Source organism: Mauremys mutica, chromosome 9 (genome assembly GCF_020497125.1).
Source record: "Mauremys mutica isolate MM-2020 ecotype Southern chromosome 9, ASM2049712v1, whole genome shotgun sequence".
NCBI classification, from domain to species: domain Eukaryota; kingdom Metazoa; phylum Chordata; order Testudines; family Geoemydidae; genus Mauremys; species Mauremys mutica.
Window position 1 is genome coordinate 72,809,221 of NC_059080.1, and position 14,768 is coordinate 72,823,988.

Sequence of the window (14,768 nt, forward strand, 5' to 3'; positions counted from 1 at the left end):
GCCATTGTCTAGTAAACATATATGTTTGATTGCCATAGGCTGGGACTAATGGTTATATGGCTCCTGAAATCCTGAAGGAAGAGAATTACTCCTACCCCGTGGACTGGTTTGCTATGGGATGTAGTATTTATGAGATGGTTGCGGGTCGAACTCCATTCAAGGATTTCAAAGAAAAGGTCAGTAAGGATGAAGTGAAAAAAAGAACCTTGGAAGATGAGGTGAAATTTGAGCATGCCAACTTCACGGCGGAAACAAAAGATATTTGCAGGCTGTTCTTGGCTAAGAAATCAGAGGACCGTTTAGGAAGCAGGTATGGATTATTTCCCATGTTTAAGCCTAGATCAATGATGCAATCATTATTTCATACAAATGGAGGCCAAATCCTAAGGTTTCTAAAAGACCCCAATCTTCCTTTCCACTTCCATGAATGGAAGTGATCTTGCTCTAGCAGATCTCTCTTGGGAGAGCATGGAAATGGAGGAATGTTGCCTCTGTGGTGTCAATCCCAATTATCTCCCCAGAAATCCATAGAAGCTCCTCTTTTGGAGTTTTGTAGAGTTTTCAGGAATGGGAGGAGCCCTCTCCATAGCATTCTCTTCTCTCTAGACAGTGAATATTCTAGTGTATATCTGCATCTAAGTTAATGCTACTTGAGTGCAGAATGCTTGGTCTATGTCAGTGTGACTCTTGTAGGAACTGTGCTGTCAGGGTTCCAGAGCAGCAGCATGAAGGGATAACCCCCAATAAGCCTGCAGGTATCAGGGTTGGAAAGCTGAACCATGTGTTTCCTGCAACAGGTATCCTAACCCCTCTTATTGACAGGCCAATTTCATGGAAACCCACAGAGTTTCCTGGGCCTCCTGCCAGCATCCCAAGGGTATTTGTAAGGGAGAGTACACTTGGACCTACATCCTTATTAGACAAAAATTCCATTTGAGGCCTTAATGAGAGTTTTGCCTTTGAAAGGACTGCTGGATTTGGCCCTGAGTCAGCAATCCTAAAGATTCTTTAAATAATAAGGTAATTGGAAAGCTAAACAATATAGTATTTAACTTTTCAAATACTTTTGTAGTGATACATGGTGAAAGATTCAATAGCCTTACTGTCAAGACAGAATAAATGCAAGGCAATCTATAAGACATATAAGTAAACTGTAATAAGATATAAAGGAAATTGGTGGTAGCTAAATTTAGAACACATAGTAACTTTCATCAAACATGATTGTAAACTTATCTACCAATTCAAGTAGTTAAGTTTTCCAATATAATGTGATTGAGAACCTACCAAAAAGTAGATGAACAGACTCATTTAAGACAGTCCTTTCACATTTTATGTGTATACTACACAAAAATACAGGGAAATCTTCCACTGAAATTACTGGGAGACTTTTCTGTGCAAAGATTACACATTTTGCCTTAAAACTTTTATTACAGCATGATGTTTAGGAAGCTAGGAAATATGGTCTCTAACTGTCACTTGTTTAGCAATACAGTATAATTCAGTAACCAGTACAGTTAAATTTGTAAAACATATGGTAATTAGAATAAATTAGTGGGTTCTATTTTGTAAAACTTATTTGCCAATAGTCCAGATTGCTCTCTATGCAGTATTCAGTGTTAATCTGAATGCCACGTAGTGACACTGATAATCCTTGCAATAAATATAAAACTCCTATTTGCAATGGAGGGAGGGGCTTAATGTGAAGATGTATAATTAATATTATTTATTAATATTAATTTGTCATACTGAGTTTACAAAGAACCTAGAGATATTTGAAAACACATTAAAGAATGGCATAGAAGATCATATAACAGTGTTTTATATCTAATGTACAAGTGAAGACCATTTGATTTTTCCAAGGATTTAGTAGGGATGTGTGTATCATTTTGTCACATGAATCTTCTCTCCAGCAGGGCAAGTGTAATAGCTACGCAGCTTTTTGACAGAAGAATGTCCAAAATACACATCTTTGCATACCGATATGATATGGTCATGGTTTGATCAGCCACATACTGTATTTCTGTGCGGATTTCAAATATGAACAGAGGCTATGATTCCCCTTTTTTTGTCGTTATAAGGAAGCTGACAATTCTAACACTGAATGAAAACTGTAGATACTATTCAGCAACAAATTATCTTGCAACACAGATGACAGAAATTACCTGGTTTAGCACAATAATAGTAATACTCTTCACTTAGAGCAGTGTTTCCCAAACTTGGGACACCGCTTGCATAGGAAAAGCCCCAGGCAAGCCAGGCCGGTTTGTTTATCTGCCGCGTCCGCAGGTCTGGCCGATCGCGGCTTCCACTGGCCGCGGTTCGCTGCTCCAGGCCAATGGGGGCTGCGGGAAGCGGCGGCCAGTATGTCCCTCGGCCTGCGCCGCTTCCCGCAGCCCCCATTGCAGCAAACCTCGGCCAGTGGGAGCCGCGATCGGCCAGACCTGCGGACGTGGCAGGTAAACAAATCGGCCTGGCCTGCCAGGGGGCTTTCCCTATGCAAGCGGTGTCCCAAGTTTGGGAAACACTGACTTAGAGCATTCCATCTGAAATCTCAGTGTGCTTTTCATACATTTAGCCTCACAACACCCCTGTGAAGTAAGCTTTATTACCCTAACTTAAAAGTTGGGGAAACTGAGGCTTTGAGAGTCTGAGTGAGTTGTTCAAGGTCATACAGCAAGTCTGTGGAAGAGCTAGGAATAGACTGCTCTCCTAATGGAACCACAATCCTAGTCATGTGCTTTCACCACAAAACCATCTATCTGCCTACTTAATGTTACATTAGCCCTTAGTGGTGAGTGGGAGAAGCACCTCAAGAGAGTTATTTGTGTTGAGGTTTTTAATTCTGCCGCTTTGATTTTTCAAAATATGCTGCCTCTACTTTCTTTGCTGTTTGGTGCTGCTTCATTTTTTGGGGGCACTTTTCCCCACCAAAATTTCTACCAGCCCAACAAGTAGAACTTCAGATGGAGCAACTTAGCCTGTGTTTTATGACACGTGGAGGAGAGGAAAGGGGACAAGTTATTAAAATACATGAGCATGGAACAGCCTGCAACTGTAATCTGTAGTGGTACCTTGAAGTATTGAGGGAGGGACACAATGGAATCCATTAACATAATGTCCCATTTTTTTCTTCCCTTCCCTTCAATGTCCCTTTAATACACAGTTTAATGAGAAATGGGCAAGGAGAAGTCCAGCCTTTCTGTACATATGTTAAAAAAAACAAAACCTGTCACTGCCTATTACACTGGAGATATTGTTCAAGAACAGCTCATCCTTATGTAAAGATTAGCCTTGTAATTCTGCTAAGGTCAATCAGACCTTGGGTTATCTACATAAGTGCCTGTTGCATAAGTTAAAGCTGCTCAAGGGCAGCTTTAATTTGCATACCTGACCTCTTGAAAATGTTCTAAATTTTGTATTCAAGACTTGGTGGTGTTGGCTTATTCTGGAGAGATTAACACCTTTCTCTCCACTCTCTGACTCCACTCTCTCTCCTTGGGAACTTGCTCACCCCTCTCCCTGCTGTCCCATGGAACAATGAAATAGTTCATTGAGGAATGTTAACTTGAGAGAAGTTAGACAAGCTCATTCACTTTTTCTGTCACAGTTATGCAAACATCAGATTCACACAGGAAGGGGTCATGGCTAGGTAGAAGCAGCACGGTATTAGTAGGTGCCTTTAGATGGCATTCCTGTAGCTTCATATTTAAAAAAAAAAAGATGCATTTCTGATGGTATCAAAATAAAATATATTACATCAGGAGGGGGAAACACTGCAGTAATCCACTGTGGAACCTACACTAAGTTCTGATGCTTTTAATAGCATGTTATAGAAAAGCAAAATAGCATATTCATGCAGACTTTATTCTGAGTATGAAATCACCCAGTAACTCCATAGGGTGACTGACGGAGCTGCTAGAGTCACAAATCTGTGAGTTCCTATTATCTGATCTGCAGCTCTAATGCACTCCAGGCTAATAAAGACAGTCAGCAATTGACTTCAGGCTCCATAGCTGTACCAGTGTTTATGTGTCACTAACTGAGCCGTCTGGGTTTTGCAAGACCCTATGCAAAAATAACATAAGCCCTGTTGATCTAATCTGTGTTTTCCTACTGTGCTCATCGCTGTAGTATACATCTCCCTTGCCACTTCTTGATGGGTAACACCATCTCTGTGTACCTTTGAGGCCCATCTGGCTGCTTCTGATGCTTCCCAGGCTATGGCAATGCTCCCTGATCCCATTTGTTTACAAGACTGTGGCCTCTGGAGACCTGCCTACATGAATTAGGGTGCCAGGAAGTGAAGCTAAAGTGCAGTTTTCTGGGCAGGAGTGAGCAGTTAGGGAACGGGAAGCAGTGCAAAGGGAATTAAAGATGCTGTTCAAGCTGGAGGGTCTGTTTCATGTGCATGGTGCAGGCCCTTGGCAGAGCAGGACTTTCTGTGGTCACATAGGCCTAAGGCTGCATCTAGTCACTAAGTAATGGTGTTTTTGCACATTAATGAAGATGATTGGCTTTAACAGAAATTTGCATTATCTCTTTCTTTTAACCTTGTTGCAAGGAGTCATGTCCATAGAACATTTGGTTCTTCAGTATTATCCCATAGTGCACTGTGAATGTGTGAAAGCATGGTCTTTATTTAGTATATGACTTTGTATAAAAATGTGATCAGAAAACTGCAACCCATTAACAACATTGCTATTTACTGAGGCCAAGAAATAGAGAGAAATCTGTTTCCCCGGCATTGTAATGATAGCTTGGTTCTTCATACTCCTTTACCTCATGTAGGACCCAGTCCAAGCTGTATCATCCATATATACAGGAAAAGAAGAACGCAATTTTCCTTCCTGTTCATAGCTTCTCCAAAACTCAGGGCAGGTCTACACGTTAAACCCTGCATTGGTGCAGCTGCACTGCTGTAGCGCTTCAATGAAAATGCTACCTACGCCAACAGGAGGGCTTCTCTATAGTTAATCCACCTCCCCTAGAAGCCATAGCTATATAGATGGGAAAACGTAACACTGTCTGCAGCAGGGGTTAGCTCAATTTAACTGTGTCACTAATGGGTGTGGATTTTTCACACCCCTGAGTGACATAGTTATACCAACCTAATTTCCTAGTATAGACCTGGCCTCAAAGGTCACTCTTTGCACATTCCCTACAGCTAAAGTTGCAAAAATGGCACATTCTAGGATGGGGCCTAGGTCAAGGATCATAGTATGTTTTGATTGTACCCTTGAGACTCAGATTATTCCTGTCCTGGGGGTCATCTTGGGATCTGAATGTGGGCCCACATTGCAATAGTTCATTGTGTTCCTGTTTCTCCTTCAAGAGAAGAAAACCTTAATTCAGCCCATTGCATGGACTGCAGTTATTCTTTCCAAGATATACTTATTTTGAAGTCTAAAAAAGTTTGATTCATTTTATTTTTAATTCTTGGGTGAGTTTTATTAATGTTTATGTTCATAGTAGTGAGGGACTAAGATAGCTTTAGCTATAGAGGGTCATTGGGTGTGAAGGTGCTAGGAAATGTACTTGCATTCTTTTGCTAGCATACCAATCTCTGGATCTGATCCTGCAAACTCTTGCTCATTTGAGTAGACCTTACCTGATTAGCCCCATTGAGCTAAGTGGGGCTACTTATGTGAATAAGAAATAATCATGAGAATAAGGGCTTTTGTATTGGGCTTTGTGTGATTTTTTGTGTGCGCGCACTTTGGACCAATACTCATTTCAGATGAGACCACAAATATCAGTTTTACTTGTCACCAGTTTCACACTGAAATCACTGTTTCCAGAGTTGACAGCTGAACGTATTACCCATTGAACCACCTACTACAGTTTCCTGGAATTCTTATTCTACCTAAAATAAAGCAAGTTACCTGGGCTTTTGTTGTTAACAATAGTCCCAATATTTCCCGCTCCTTAGCTTCAGTTCCACTGAAAACCTGACTTTCCTAGCTGAAAAGTACAAAATATCTTGATCCCATTATGCACCTAACAACCCTTGGCTTTTGAAAGAACATGCAGAGGGATGCTTTAATGAAACCCATTTAAAATTAAAATAGACCCAAGTTATGCAATTGAACTTTCCCAAAATCTACTCAGCTTTGGGGCTCTCTCTGTTTTTTATATATATAGTTCACCCTCATTGGCTAGCTAGCACATCACAGTTTTGACTGACAATCTCTTGTTTTATTGCAGGAGCAGTGACGATGATCCAAGAAAACATGCTTTCTTCAAAACAATTAACTTCCACAGGCTGGAGGCAGGCCTCATAGACCCCCCTTTTGTGCCAGATCCATCAGTTGTCTATGCCAAAGATGTTGCAGACATTGCTGACTTCTCTGAAATCCGGGGGATTGAGTTTGATGACAAAGATAAGCAATTCTTCAAGAAATTTGCGACCGGTGCTGTCCCTATACCATGGCAGGAAGAAATTATTGAAACAGGACTGTTCGAAGAACTGAATGATCCTAACAGAATAGCTACTGGGGGATGTGCAAACGGAGGTGAAGCCAAGTCAGGAGTTTGTTTGTTGTTATAAATATCACACAATTAACAAAAAGGGTGAAAATGCACCACAGAACTTTCCAAATTCTAACAATGTTTCAAAAACTCAGCTAAGCTGTTTAACAAGAACCGATCAACCTAAAATATGACATCAACAGGACAAGTAGGAGCGCAAGCTGAATGGACATTCTACTACTTTGTTCTAGCAACAGAGATAATCTGTTTATTGTGCTGGAAGCTATCAAGATGAAGAATCAGGTTTATTTTAGGAAACATAGAAGGATAGCACTCCATCACTCTGTGTATGTGAAATATGAAAACAATAACAGGGTGAGGAGGCACTTGTTCTGAAAATGAATGAGTCTGCCATTATAATACACTCATTTCCTTTCTTGATCTCTCTCTCTCTCTCCTTTTCTTAATTCAAATGTTTCCCTTTGTTCTATAGTTTTCAATAAAGGCTTTTAAATGATGAAGTAATACTCTGAGTAATTAGACAATGAATTTGGACTTCATGAATCAGAGCAAACTTAAGAATCTTTTGGCTATCTAGATTTCTGAGTTCACCTTAGTCACTGAATGATTTAGTAGTAATACGTCCAAGTTCTCATTAATGTAAAAAATTCAGTAGGAACAAAGACGGAAAGAATAGGTCAAATTCTCCTCTATCTTAACTTAATCAGACTGAGGGTGAACTAGTGAAATTGAGAAAAGAAATTTACTTAATATTGTGTAAGCTTATGCTTTTGAGTAGTTATATTATCGCTTATATGAAGAAATTGATGTTTGATTGTGAATGTGCATTCATTTTTTTGTTACCAAGTTTAACTTTCTATCAGGTTTCCTGATATACATGTCTATATTTGGTTTAAACTGTAGTTTAAATTAAACTACAAATAGATCACACCAGTTTGTAACTGGCCTTTAAAAAGAGAAGTTTCTAAATATAATAGCAATGTTAATTCAATCAGTCACAAAAATAAAATACATTGCACTATTTTTATAAGTGATATGGAAAAATGATATATGTAAGTTGATATTATAGTCTAAATCAAGGGTAGGCAACCTATGGCACATGTGCCGAAGGCAGCATGTGAGCTGATTTTCAGTGGCACTCACATTGCCTGGATCCTGGCCACCGGTCTGAAAGCTCTGCATTTTAATTTAATTTTAAATGAAGTTTCTTAAACATTTAAAAAACCTTATTTACTTTACATACAACAATAGTTTAGTTATATATTATAGACTTATAGAAAGAGACCTTCTAAAAACATTAAAATGTATTACTGGCACGCAAAACCTTACATTAGAGTGAATAAATGAAGACTAGGGCACACCACTTCTGAAAGGTTGCCAACCCCTGGTCTAAATGTATAGTTTCACCAGTTCTTGAACAAAACTTTATATATTTCTGTTTATTTCTAGTTTTGAACACCCTGACATTAATTCATTTGAGAATCAATTCTGCAAAAACTCTATACCAGATTTAATGTTTACTACCAAGAGAAGTCCTAATGACTATTCATATGTTAGTAAGAACTATACTACGTAGTAACTTCTAGCAGGATTAGGCCCTTTTGTCCCCCCAACTTCTTCTGATTTCAAGGGAAACTGATGGTGTTCAGCTCCTTAAAGCACTGGGCCATTAGCACCCAGTCCTGCGTTCCTTATAGAGGCAAATCTTCTACTGAACTCAAAGGTTTGCCTCTGTAGAAACTATAGGATAAGACCTCTACATCTGATACACAAAGCTTTGCTCATTCCAAATAATGTAGTTGTCAAACCATAAGTTTCAGATATTAAAAAAAATGATCTAACATTAAAGGTAAATAAATAAATTCCTAACTTTTGTACAGAGATGATTAAATATAAGAGTGGTTTCTTTTTTGTCTTTTAAAAATACTTCTCCAATTCTCTTCTTTCTTGTTCTGCAAGTTAATATGAAAGTTGTTATACAATATTGGTTAGATAATTCTGTTCATGAATGCTATTAGGGCATCTCTTAAAGGTAATCAAAACAAAACAGTAAACAACCACCACCTCACTGTAGGGGTGAAGGAGTACGGTGGCCATCCTATCAAATTATTGTAACTTTGCTATGGGCCAAATTTGGACTTAGGCTGCTCATATGGCAGAAGGATGGTCTTGAAAAGATATTGAAAAATTGATGGACTTGGAAATGAATGATGATCTTGTGGTTCTAACACAGGATGAGGAGAGAATGGATCTGTGTCCTATTCGTGGCTCTGTCACTGTGTTCCAATGTTTTTATTTCTCTCTGCCTCAGTTCCCACCTCTGTAAAATAGCCTACCTCACAGGAGTGTTGTGAGGCTAAAATCATAATCTTTTTAAACTACTTTAGCAACTTTCATCTGAGGATCTCAAAGAATTGTAAAGTATATTGTACGTGCACACCAAAAACCTATGTAGTTAGGAGGGGAAATGAGTGGCAGAAACTTGTGGACAGATCCACAGAAATGGCACTTCAGAGGTCCTCTGTAGCTAGAGTAACTGAGAGGCACTGCAGAGTAGGTTGTAAACGCTCTGGCACATGCCCACTCTGACTCAGCTTCATAACCCCATTCCATGCAGATTACTCCTGGTGTAGATTAATCCTGCTCCTAGCAGGATAATACGCAGCAAGGGCTGAGAATGGGGGTGGAAAGCAGCTAAAATATGGGCTCACATTAATGCTACTTTCATAGTATAAACATGTTCCCCTTAGGAGGGAACTGATGTATGTATAGAACCAGAATTTGACCCTATGGTAAAAGCACATTTCAACTAAGATTACTTTGCAGAACACAGCCCTTCAACACCTGGTATAGCAAAATCTACTGCAATACCTAAATGGGAGAGTTCAGGACAAAGTTTCTCTCATCACAGGTCCACAATATTATGAGATTGTTGTTTTAAAAAGATCTATTATGCCAGTTAATCCCTAAAGGCTGTGCATTAGTAGGCTATGAGTGCATGCCTTAAGTAAGCCACTCAAAAGAGTGCATCAATAATCTACTGATGCATATCCTGGCAGGACATTTTGCTGAGAGCATATTTACAATTCAATTTCTAAAATCTGTTAGTGCAGGGATTTGGACAGCAGGTGTTTCTATTATGAAGAGAAAGAAAAGAAACAGAAAAAAGCTTGCAAATGCATTTTCTTTACTATTTTTAATATATACACTTTGTAAAATGTACTTATTTAAACTTTTTTTAAAATGATTTAGTGAAATATTTGAGTCCCTTCTTCCTTCTCCTGCCTTTGCCATTAATCTTGATGTACTTTCAACAACATTTTGGTGGTGGCTTAAAGGCCACTTTTAACATCTTGCTTTGTATTATAAAAAGCCAGGCCCCAATACTGCAAAGACTTATGCATGTGATTAACAGTACCCATTGAAGCCAATAACACTACTCACATGGATAAAGTTAATCGCCTGCCTAATCTGCCCAATCAGGGCATAATTTAGGAATCACATTGACCAGTTCCCCAATTCAGTTTTTGTAATAGAAAGTGGGATTTGAAGTGCTCAGAGAAGAATGACCTGCCCTCCAAGTGATATATAAGCTCATGGGGCAAAGGAAAGGTGTATAATTTGAAACTACCTCTCTCTCTCTGTTTTTCCCCTGCCAGCTCAGTGACCTCTCTCTTCCCTGCCTCTTTTGCAGGCAACTAGGAACTATATAGACTGAATTAAGAGCCCAAATGCAATAAACGTTACCTGTGAAGGGCTACTAACTGCCTTGAGCACTCTGCAGTGATTTCTCTTCCAGGATTCTTCCATGTGTTTCCTGAGAAGAGAACTAATGCTCCCTTTCCCAGCCTGATTGCCACTCTCAGAGTTGCTAGACGGTGCCAGGGCAGCTTTAACTGCACCAAGCTGAGTTGGGAGCTGGTGAGAGCTCCCAAACCAGCCTTTTAAGTAAGATTGTCTTCTAAACTTACCCCAATTTACATTTAAGAAAGGCAGCCACAATTAGGGGGGAGAGGAAGGGGAGAGGCTGCTTTTATACCTGATGCCTATAATGAAATCAATATTTATAGGGATTAGTTATTGGTGGTGACGAAGTCCCAGCTGTGCACCATAAGGAATGTTGTATTAGTATAAAGGTCCAACTGACCAGTCAGAATCTGGCTTTGGGGAAGCAGTTCAACTTGCTATTCTCTATGCCTATGGAATTTCCTTGCTCCATATCAAGAACATATTTTTGTCAGAACAGTCAGTTTAGTACAAAATCAAAAGTTCCCTTGTAAATCTAATTCTTCTTAGGATCATCTTCCCCCCATCTACAGTCAAACAAATTTCAGCACAGGAGCAAGAAACAGTAAGTAAAAGGGAAGTGGGATGAAATTTCCCTGGGATGTCTAATTATGGCTGAAGGAGGGTGTTGTGCAGTACAGCTATAATAAATAATTTCTCATCTGAACACTACTATTTTAAGAATACAAAATTCTTAATAGTGATCTTCAAAATAATGTAACTTTTACTGTTTAAATATCCACACAAATCTGATTTTCATATCCAGAGGTAAAAGTGAGGTGAGTAACTGAACTTTTGTCATTTATTTTGAAGATTGCCACTGCTCCTCTGAAGCTAGGAAAGTCTATTGTATCTTTATTGGCTATCATTATAATTTCATAGCAAAATGTTTCAATGGCTGGAGTCCACTGATGCAATAAAAGGTTGTAAAAACTAATCTGTGATTGTGCACAGTAGTCATTTGTTAATGTACAGGTGGTAAATTAAGACTTAAGATAGCTAAAACTTTTTAAAAAACAGTACAAAAATCACCCCCCCCCAATTGAAAAAAGCTTTGTTGGTAGATGGGCAACTTGTATCCCACATTTTAAAGAGAAAACTAGTGGTTTTTTCCACCAAATTTGGAAACTTTAGATATGGGGGAAATTCCTGGCCCATTTTTGTACTAAAATGTTAACTGGCCCATAACTGAAATATTATGGCTAAAGACTATCTATGATCACTTCAGTTAATAGGCATCATTTGAAATGCTGCACTCTGATGGTTCTAAGGGGCTCATTTCATAGGCATGTTAAAAAGTAAAACGACATTAGGTGAATAACTTCTTTTAAACATGAGTTTGGTTATTAATTGTTTTGCATTATTGAAAAGAACTTTAAAAATCTAGACCTAATCATCTCTCATTTTAAAAAAAATAAAATGAGAGGTTGAAAGGTGCTCAGGAAAATTGTGCTTGTTTCTCAATTGCCTTGCATTGTGTTTAATTGTTTAAAGCTGTGCAAAATGAGTGTGAAAATATTAGCATTTTCTCAGTAGCATTTTACACAGGGGTGAAAGTAACTGAAAGGACTTACCAATATGCTAGAGTCCTGAGTGGGGGCATGACCTCACCAGAAGAGGTGGTGTTTAAAGGCCCTGGGGCTCCGGCTGTGGCTGGGAGCCCCAGGGCCTTTAAATCACCCCAGAGCTACTAGCTGCAAGGTAGCTGGGAGCCCCTGGGCTTAGGGGCAAAATAAAGGGCCCGGGGCTCTGGCCACCGCAGAGCTCCGGGCCCTTTAAAGTGCCGCCTGAGCCCCACTGCTGAAGCTCCAGCGGTGATTTAAAGGGCCTGGGGCTCCCCGCAGTGGCCAGAGCACCAGGCCCTTTACATTCCTGCCTGAGCCCGGCTGCCAGAGCTCCAGCGGTGATTTAAAGGGACCGGGGCTCCCCAAAGCAGCAGGAGCCCTGGGCCTTTTAAATTCCCACCCAAGCCCGGCTGCTGGGCTCCAGTGGGGATTTAAAGGGCCAGAGGCTCTGGCCACTGTGGGGAGCCCTGGGCCCTTTAAAGCACTGCCCAAGCCACGCTGCCGGCGCTCCGGCAGCAGTGCTTTAAAGGGCCCGGGGTTTCCTGCAGCAGCTGGAGCCCTGGGCCTTTTAAATCCCCACCCGAGCCCGGCTGCCAGAACTCCAGCAGTGATTTAAAAGGCCTGGGACTCCTGCCCTGGGCCCATTAAATCACTGCTGGAGAAGCCAGTCCAGTCCGGCACGGCATACCAGCTCTTGCCAGTACACCATACCGGACCGGACCAGCTTACTCTCACCTCTGATTTTACACTTTGTGTAGTCTGTACAGCTGTACAAAATGTAAGGCAGTGCAAAATCAGGTCTTCCATTTGGTGAATCAGGCATCAGGCCCGGATTAAAAATGTTGGGTCCCCATGCACTATGGAAATTGGGGGAGGAGGGGTAGTTCCCCCTACCTTCCTTAAACTAGGCAGTGATTATTTCATCTTTTCCCTGTTGCATGACAGTGAGGATAATCTAGTCCATCATTTATTTTGCCACATTTAGACAGCTGTTGCCTTGTGTTCTCTTAGAACTTTTCAACTACCAATCTCTGTTAATGTGTTTCACGTACAACGGCATTGTCCTACATTATTATTTTAAAACCAATTCTATTCCTATTAATTTTAAGACATTTTTCCTTATCAAACCTATATTTTTGGCCTATATGGCCTGACCAAGTCACTACTACAACAGTTGCACTTTACAGAGTGAAAAGATATCACAACGCTGAGTCACATATTTAATTACATTCACATCCTGTAACATGAGAATTCCTTATGATGGAATGTTGTTACAATGAATGCCAAACGGATGATTCTGGCTTTGTCACTTGTCATAACGTGTAGCCCAGCTAACAATAGTAGTGTAACAGTTTAAAAAAACAGTTATTGAAAGGAGCTGTTCAGTTGAACTGTATTTGCTTTAGAGACTAACAAATTTATTTGGCCATAAGCTTTCGTGGGCTAAAACCTACCTCATAAGGACTCCTCATTGTTTTTGCTGATACAGACTAACATGGCTACCACTCCGAAACCTGTAATTGCTTTGCAAGACTGCATGCAAACTTGACATAAGATATGCTAGACATGTCACCTGACTGAGTCGCTAAGGTGAAAGATTCACCATATGTAACAGTAGATTTACTTTATGCCTTCCCTCCTGCCCACTCTCCCACCAGCAGACACGCTCACATGAGAGCATATACTATGCATCTGGAAAGCCTAGACAATTTAAAGGCCACTGAAAAGCCCTTTAAACCAGAATTAAAGTTGTGCTTTAACTACAGTAATAGTCTTAATTCTTCATATATAACATGAAATAAAGACGTAACATTTACTTAACTATATGGGGTAAATTGTTTCAGTATGCTGGCCTCCTCGGTAGGGGGCAGTGCAGAGCCCATCACTGCAAAGATTACTTTTGAAGACTTTGGGCCTGATTCTGATTTCACAATTATGCTAATTAGGAGTAACTCAGTGAAATCAATGGAATTACACCAGTGCAAAACTGATGCAGTTGGGGCAAAAGAAATGAAGGGTGGGTATTTTTAAAGCATAAGATGATAGAAGGAGTGGAAGGGGAGAGGAGAGTGTAGGCGAGATGAGGATGGAAATGGAGACAAAAGCAGACAAACAAATGTAGCTGTCATGGTGAGCTCAGACCATTAAAAGAAATTGGCAGGAGTGTTAGTCATTAATGGAAATGGAGACATTTCTTGATTCCAAGGGTGGAGAGAGCAAAGCAGAACAAATGAGAAAATAGCACAAACACTGTCAGATGGTGCAATCACTAAGGCACTGCTGATAGTGCAGTTTCCTGGTGTGGAGCTGACTGAGGACTGGAACTTCTTGGAAGCTGTCTACAGCCCACAATAAAAAGTACTGTGCTGGCTCCTAACAATGGGGAGGGACTGTGCTGTTCAATGAGGGTTGAAGATAGCAAACAGCAGATGCTATCTCTCTCCTCCTGTTCCCCTTTCCTAACTGGAAGCTGGCAGGAGACTAATGCCCACTCCAGGAAATGCTGAGTTAGGCTCTGTCTACACTGCCATCTACGTCGGCAAAACTTGTCACCCAATGGTGTGAGTATTCCACCCCCCTGAGTGACATAAGTTACACCAACATAAGCGCTAGTGTCCCGCACTATGTTGGCAGAACAGCTTCTCCCGCTGACATAGCTTATGCCACTTGGGGGAGTGGGTTGTTTTATTTTTTTATTCCGACGAGAGAGCTCTCTCCCATCTGCATAGAGGTCTTCACCATACACGCTGCAGTGGCACCAGGGCCGGCTCTAGGTACCAGCAAACCAAGCACAATGTTGGGGGTGGCATTCCAGACACCTTTATTTTATTTTATTTTTTGCTTTGGCAGTTTGCTTAGGGTGGCAAAAAACTTAAAGTTGGCCTGAGTGGCACAGCTGTAGCTGTACAGCTGTGCCGCTACAGCACT

At 40.5% G+C, this 14,768-nt stretch overlaps 1 protein-coding gene across 1 annotated transcript in view; it reads left to right on the forward strand.

Annotated features, from left to right (window-relative positions):
* GRK7 (G protein-coupled receptor kinase 7) overlaps window positions 1-7,151 on the forward strand; it is a 32,785-nt gene extending 25,634 nt beyond the window's left edge. Inside the window, exons 3-4 of the mRNA XM_045029032.1 lie at window positions 39-310; window positions 6,205-7,151. Of these exons, the coding sequence (XP_044884967.1) occupies window positions 39-310; window positions 6,205-6,547 (615 nt within the window). The 3' untranslated portion in view covers window positions 6,548-7,151. The remainder of the gene's footprint in view (window positions 1-38; window positions 311-6,204) is intronic.
* Window positions 7,152-14,768: the final 7,617 nt, after the last annotated feature.